The sequence below is a fragment of the Rhinopithecus bieti genome, unplaced genomic scaffold (assembly GCF_001698545.2).
Source record: "Rhinopithecus bieti isolate Rb0 unplaced genomic scaffold, ASM169854v2 scaffold_4129, whole genome shotgun sequence".
Lineage (NCBI taxonomy): Eukaryota > Metazoa > Chordata > Mammalia > Primates > Cercopithecidae > Rhinopithecus > Rhinopithecus bieti.
This window is the reverse complement of record NW_016804391.1, coordinates 426,057-433,427: the sequence shown is the minus strand read 5'-3', so window position 1 is coordinate 433,427 and position 7,371 is coordinate 426,057. Positions and strand designations below refer to the sequence as shown.

The 7,371-nt window shown below is 54.1% G+C and overlaps 1 protein-coding gene across 1 annotated transcript in view; it reads left to right on the top strand.

The window, feature by feature from the left end:
- Positions 1-6,184, top strand: part of DCST2 (DC-STAMP domain containing 2) — a 15,680-nt gene extending 9,496 nt beyond the window's left edge. The window contains exons 9-13 of the mRNA XM_017867691.1: positions 469-686; positions 1,027-1,154; positions 1,527-1,620; positions 1,727-1,867; positions 5,946-6,184. Of these exons, the coding sequence (XP_017723180.1) occupies positions 469-686; positions 1,027-1,154; positions 1,527-1,620; positions 1,727-1,867; positions 5,946-6,135 (771 nt within the window). The 3' untranslated portion in view covers positions 6,136-6,184. The remainder of the gene's footprint in view (positions 1-468; positions 687-1,026; positions 1,155-1,526; positions 1,621-1,726; positions 1,868-5,945) is intronic.
- The last annotated feature ends 1,187 nt before the right edge of the window (positions 6,185-7,371 follow it).

Here is a 7,371-nt window from a genome sequence, read left to right as displayed (position 1 = left end):
TTTTTTTGAGATGGAGTTTCGCTCTTGTTGCCCAGGCTGGAGTGCAATGGCGTGATCTCAGCTCACCGCACCCTCCACCTCCCGGGTTCAAGTGATTCTCTTGCCTCAGCCTCCCGAGTAACTGGTGGAGACATGTGCCACCACCCCAGCTAATTTTGTATTTTTAGTAGAGATAGCATTTCTCCATGTTGGTCAGGCTGGTCTTGAACTCCCGACCTCAGGTGATCCGCCCACCTCGGCCTCCCAAAGTGCTGGGATTACAGGCGTGAGCCACTGTACCCGGCCAGACAAGCTTTTAATAAGACATTGTAATTTAAAAAGCACTTTTATTTAGGAATGAATAAAAGTGTTATGGAAGACCAGAGGAGAGAGTGGTAACTCCACCTGGGCAAGTCCAGAAGACTTCCCAGAGGAAAGGGCATTTGAGCCAAACTTAGAGGGATTCATAGGAGTTGGACAGAAGGAAAAGGTAGGGAGTGGAGATGGGCTCAGAGGGCATTCCAGGCAGACAAAACAGGCTCAAGTGGGACCCCATCCCTGATCTCCCCGCACCAGGAGAGGATCTCCTACCTGTACAACATACTTCTGAGCCGCCGAACCAATCTGTTGGCTGCCCTGCACCGATCAGTGAGGCGGCGGGCAGCTGACCAGGGCCACAGAAGTGCCTTCCTAGAGCTGGCCAGTCGGTGAGGCCACTGTCTTTCCTATAGGGGTGGGGCAAGAGGGGAAAGAAAAAGAGCCAGGAGTCGGAATGGATTTCTGTCCTCTCTAAGTGTCAAGAGATTTGGTTGAAGAGGACGCCCATTGCATGCCCTTAACGCCGTGAGAGATGGGAATTCTTAGGGATGAGGAGTGAAGGGAGGAAGGAAGGCAGAGCCATGGAGAGGTTGCTGCTGAAGTCAGAGGGATGGAGGATGTACTGCAGGAAGTCAGGAAGTCCTCCCTGCCATTTGGAGGTTGGTGCTGGAGTGGGGAGGCTTAAGCTGGCTGGTCTGGCCTACTTAGTGTCTGTGACCCCTTTCTCAGGTGCCCTTGCCTAGGTCCATTTGTCAGCCACTTTTGGCTGCATCAGGCCTACTGCCTGGGCTGTGGGCAGCCCCAGGATGAGGGAGACATGGAGAACATTGTGTCCTGCAATACCCCGGGCTGCCAAGGTGAGACTCCCTGGGGCGTGTGCCTCTCCCTGCTCAGACTTACCCCACTTGCATATGACAATCCACTGTGGTCCTTCCTTGATGGACTTCTCTTGCACCTCACCTTTTGTGCCCCTCCCTTCATTACTATGCATGTTCTCGTTTACACAGAGCCCTCAGGTAGCTCATTTTCTCCATGCTTGCCTTTATTCTCCCAGGTATTTATGAATAGGATTTATGTGCAAGTGGCATTGCAGCAGTTCCCTAGTGTGCACCCTTTGACAAGGATGGTTCCTCCAGGGGTGTGAGGGGAGGCAGGGGCTGGCAGCCAGGAAGCACAGAGGGTGGGTGGGTGAGCTTGGGTTCACCTCCATTCCCCCTGGCCTCCGCCAGGTCTCTACTGCCTCACTTGCTTCCGCCTCCTGGACAATACCTGCTCTGTGTGTGCATCTCCCCTCTCCTACCAGGGCGACCTAGACCTGGAGCTGTGAGTCTTTCAGTGACATGGGGTGGCTGGAGTCTGTAGGGGCAGTGGAAGTAGCCACCCTTCTCCCAGGATGTCTGCGGGCCACTGAGGTGAGAGTCTTCTCCAGGGACTCCAGCGATGAGGAGGGCCCTCAGCTATGGCTGGCTGCAGCTCAACGGAAGGACCCTGAGCAGGCATGGTTACTGCAGCAACAGCTCCAAGAAGTGCTCGGCAGGAGCCTCTCAATGGAGTCCACTTCTGAGTCCAGGTAAGCAGGAAGCAGGAGTTGGCACCTGGGAACTGTGAGGCCTAAGCAGGTTCTGTTCCATTTACAAAGGCCTTCCTGGGTGTCTGGACCTTTGCCAGGGCTTGAGAGAGACATGAGGGGAGGAGAAGTAACTGAGGTTTGCCAAGCGGCTGCTCTGTGTTAGCACCATGGCCCTGGAGGAGCTCACCATGCCCTTGGGGAGAGTGACATCGAATAGATAACAGGGTGGACAGTGCCCTGATAAAGGGGTGAAGTACACTCTGGACAGCACAGAGGACACAACAGTCAATTTGGGAAAAGGGACATATTAATGAAGGCTTCATAGAAGAGGTGATAAATGAGCTGGATTTTTGTTTTGTTTTGTTTTGTTTTGTTTTGAGACAGGGTCTCACTCTGTCACCCAGGCTGGAATGCAGTGGCGCAATCTCAGTTTACTGCAACCTCAACCTCCTGGGCTCAAGTCATCCTCCCACCTCAGTCTCCTGGGTAGCTGGGACGTCAGGCACACCACCATGCCTGGCTTATTATTATTTTATTATTATTGTTATTTTGTAGAGACGGGGGTCTCACTATGTTGCCCAGGCTGGTCTCAAACTCCTGAGCTCAAACCATCCTCTCGCCTTGGCCTTCCAAAGTGCTGGGATTATGGGATTATAGGCATGAGCCATGGTGCCTGGCCATGGGCTGGATTTTGGGTGCAACTTGGTGGTTTGTTAGGCTGAGAAGTAGAGGAAAGCATTCCAAGGGGAGGCCTTTGTGGGTTTGGAGAATGTGAGGCATTCAGAAGCGTAGAGCACAAGGGATGGGTGTGACTGGGTAGAGACCTCAGAGAATGCTGGGAGATGAGGTTGGAAGTCAAGGTGGGAAGAGAGGGGCAAGAACCTTAACTTGTCATTTGAAAAGCTTAGGTTGGAAAGTGATATGCTCATATTTGTCTTTTAAGACCATAAACGAAGAAGGCAGAGTGGAGGTTGGGCAGGAGCAGGGAGGTCAGAGAGGAACTTGTCTTAGTCTAGGAGAAGTTCGTGATGGCCTCAGGACTGAGGTGCTGAGTGTGACTGGGATTTCTATGCTTGGGCCTGGGCAGGTGTTAGGGCAGGAAGATAAACAGGTTCTGGTAAAAGACGACTGGCCCAGTTTGAGATCTTTGAGGTGTCTGTAGGGCATCCAGCTGGAGATGCCCAGGGGGGTAGTTAGAAAAGGGCAGGGCTCCGGGCTGGAGGTACATTTTTGGGGGGTTGTTGAGCTACAGACTGTAAGAGAGAGGATGAGCTAGATCATCCTGGCAGAGGGCATGGCAGGAGAGTGGGAGGGGACAGGGAGGGGAGAGGCTCAAGAAAGCAGGAGAGGCAAACTTATGAAATCAAGTGGGGGATGGGCACAGTGGCTCACACCTGTAATTTCAGCAATTTGGGAGGCCCAGGTAGGCCGATCTCTTGAGTCCAAGAGTTTGAGACCAGCCTGGGCAACATGGCAAAATCCCATCTCTACTAAAAATACAAAAACTTGGCAGGGCATGGTGGCTCACGCCTGTAATCCCAGCACTTTGGGAGGCTGAGGTGGGAGGATCACTTAAGGTCAGGAGTTCGAGACCAGCCTGGCTAACATAGTGAAACCCCATCTCTACTAAAACTACAAAAATTAGCCAGGCATGGTGGCACACACCTGTAGTCCCAGCTACTCAGGAGGCTGAGGCAGGAGAATTGCTTGAACCTGGGAGGCAGAAGTTGCATTGAGCTAAGACTGTGCCACTGCATTTTAGCGTGGGCGACAGAGAGAGGATTGGTCTCAATAAATAAATAAATAAATAAATAATAATATAAAAATTAGCTGGACATGGTGACATACATCTTTAGTCCCAGCTACTCAGGAGGCTAAGGTGGGAGGGATCACTGAGCCAGGGAGGCCGAGACTGCAGTGAGCCAAGATTGTGCCATTGTACTCCAGCCTGGACAATAGTACAAGACCTAGTCTCAAAAAATGAGAAGATTAAAAAAAAAATAGAAATCAAGTAGGATCATGTGAAGACAGGGGACAGGCAGTTAGGAAATCACTGGAGTGGCTTGTGGGAATGTTTTTCATGGCATTGGGAAGACCAAAACTGGATCTGTCATGATGGGTTGAGGGCTGTCAGGTAAAGAAGACTCAGAAAGGCCGGGCGTGGTGGCTCATGCCTATAATCCTAGCACTTTGGGAGGCTGAGGCAGGTGGATCACTTGAGGTCAGGAGTTTGAGACCAGCCTGGCCAACATGGTAAAACCTTGTCTCTACTAAAAATACAAAAAATTAGGTATGGTGGCAGGCGCCTGTAATCCCAGCTACTTGGGAGGCTGAGGCAGGAGAATCACTTGAACCCAGGAGGCGGAAGTTGCAGTGAGCCGAGATTGCGCCACTGCACTCCAGCCTGGGTGACAGAGAGAGACTCCGTCTCTAAATACATAACATACATACATACATACATACATACATAATAAAAGGACTCAGAAATATGGTATGTGGCTCCTGCATCACTGTTGCCAGGAGTTTGATAATGCTTTTAATCTAATGAGTGCTGTAGTTTGAAAAAATGTAAGCTTGATGGTGAAGAGAAAGACAGAGTTAGCTTCACAGAGCAAGAAAGTAGCTTGAAGGGGAGTCAGCACCAAAAGCATTTTCTAGATCTAAGGACAGGAAGATTTAAGCATTTAGGCAGTGTAAAAGAGCGTTGGGGAGGGAGGTTTGGGTTCCAGGGCCAGGTGGACCAGGTGGCCTGCCTTAGAAAGGAGCAGGCTGGCAGAGGCAGAGGGGGAGAGTATACTTTCCCCTGAGCAGCTAAACCCACTCCACCCTGGTGGCCTTGCTTCTCTCTGGGGAGGAGGAGGCAAGAGCACCTGCTGAGAGAGCAGAGCAGGCGGCTGGGAGTGGAATAAAGATTTCAAGGAGTGGGTGGTAGAGATTGAAAGACCTACAGTGGCAAGTGTGCAAAGAAGCCGACTGGGGAGGTTAAGGGATTTCCAGGTAGCGTCAAAGGCCCAGATGATGCTGGAAGCCGTAACCTGTAATGATTGCTCCAGTGCGCTTGGTTATGTGATTTTCTCTGGCACATGTGGTAGCCATGAATAGGATTCACGGGTGGAGGGCTTTTTCTGGGCAGGTCAGGAAGACAAGATGGAGCGAGAATTGAGGTGTCTTTGGTAAGAGTGTCTGAGATGACTGGGGAAGAGGAGGGGCTAACGCTCCTGGGGGCAGCCCAGGGTCTGTCTTGATGACGTGTTAGAACAGGGGCAGTGGCCAGGAGGGAGAGTTGCCTGAACAGGAGGGGCTCAGAGAGGGGGCCATGGCCAGGGAAGAACTCTGGAATGAATCCAGTGAAGGGCCAACGCTGAGGAGGACGTCTGAGTGGGAACAGAGATGACAGTCAATAGGACCAAGGAGGTTAGGGATTGAGAGGCCAGAAAATTGGATGGGTCCTCTAATGAGGAGGTTGTAGGACCATACAAACAGCAGGAGTCCAGAGCCGGCATCTTAAACAGATGTGGCAGGTGTCTGGCAGGCCTGAGGAGACAGCCACAGCACTGCTGGTATAGCTGTCGTGGCAGCCAGGGGCTTTGCAAAAATCACTAGGGGCCAGCTGGGTTTGAGAAGGTTAAGCTGCCTCCTCTTGGGAGGACTGCAAAGAAAACTGTCCAGTGGGCACATTCCAGTGTGAATGGGGCGGTGGAGGTCGTGATGAGTGGATAGGTTGAAGGGGAAGCAAAGCTTTCTTTTCAGAGGTTCTAGAGGGCCCAGTGAAAGGATAAGCTGGGTCAGCAGAGGGGACAGCTTGAGCCTTGAGCAGGTGTGACCACTGAGGTCACTAGTGGTTCTGCCCTTCCTAGCCATGTGGCCTCAGGCAAGTCCCTGCCCCTGCTCAGCATCAGCCTAAAATCAGAAAATATCTACAGCCATGGGCTGGTACGCCTCGTGGGTCTGAGAGAGCAGGAGTTCCTCATAAAGAACAGGAGCTGGATCTGAACAGATGGGGCAGGGCAGGGGGCAGGGATGCACCTGGGAAGACAGAAGGTGAGTGATCCGGCCACCCCCTTCCTCTCCTCACTAGTGACCTGGATGAGGAGAAGGGGCCTCAGCAGAGGAAGCACAGGCAGCAGCCCTTACCTGAAGCCCATCAGCCTATTAGCATTCTCACCAGCCCTGAGCCCCACAGACCACCTGAGACATCCTCCGCCCCAAAGCAGCCCCACTCCAGCTTCAGAACCCTCAGTCCCTCTCTCACCTCCCTCTCTTCCTGATCCTTCCCACCCACCCCCCAAATAAACCAAAAGTGGACACAAGTGTGAATCTTAAATTATTATTATTTCTTCCTGTCGCTTACACCCTTGGTGGGGGGGTTGGGATGGGGGGGAAGGGAATAGGAGGGGGGGAGTGCGTCTCCCCCTAAGGCACTGACTGGGAAAGCCGAAAGTAGGGAGAAAGGAGGCCACATTGTCCCCACTCTCTGGGGCTGGGCCCCAGGTCTCCCCAGCCCTGGGCTCCCCCCATCACCTGAAATGCTAAGATGAGGCCCAGGACAACCCGACCTCCCCGCCACCCCAATATATTACATCATCACTTTTTAAATAGATACAGGGACTGGTCCCGCTACCCCCTCCCTGTGACCCCTCCCCACTGTTGGGGTACCTGGGCAGCTGTGCAAATGGGCATGGGGGTGCATGGAAGGGAGGAAGAGCACCGGGCCCCTGAACCTGCCCCTTTTAAGGAGGGGGAGGAGCCGTCAGGCCAGGAAGGGGAAATAGTGCAAGGCAAGAGCCCAGGCTGCAAAAGGGGTCCAGCACCCAGCGAGGAAGGGGGGGTGTCCCCACCCCAGCAGAATTGGGTAGTTAAAAATCTGAAACTAGATTTCAACAAGACCAACAGAAGAGGCTATGTACAGAATGGGGGTGGATTCAATCCTAAGAGAAGAGTGAGGGGATTATTCTCCCCTGCCTGACAGGAAGCCCAGCTGGCAAGGATCTGGGAAAGGGATCACTTTCCCACAGGTCCGCAGCCCCTTTCCCTGCGGCCAAGCGAGAAGTTCTGTGCCCACTGCCTTGACAAGGGGGCGCCGCTCACCAGCTGGGGTGGCTGAGGAGAGTAAAGACAGCTCGCTCTAGTGGCCGCGGGGGGCGCTCGCCCGCTCAGGGCATGGCCGCCAGATGGCGCCGGCTCGCCCGCTCTCCACAAGGCTCTTCCAACCCCTCACCCTGTCCCACACCCTTCGCTGCGCCAGCCCGGGGGCGGCGTGAGTCAGGGGCGGCAGCGGTGGCGGCGGCTCCGGCTCGCACCTGGGCGGGGAGGAGATGGGGAGGAGGAGAAGAGGGTAGGACGCCGCCCGGCCCGCCCTGCCCTCTGGCCCCGGGGAGGGAGCGGCGGGAACAAGACATTCCCTGCCCAGGGCCGCGGGGAGGGAGGGACAGGGAGGGGAGTGGAACGGAGCGGCTCCCCTAGCTGGGCGGGGCCCCTCTCCACTGCCCCAGGGGCGGGCGGGG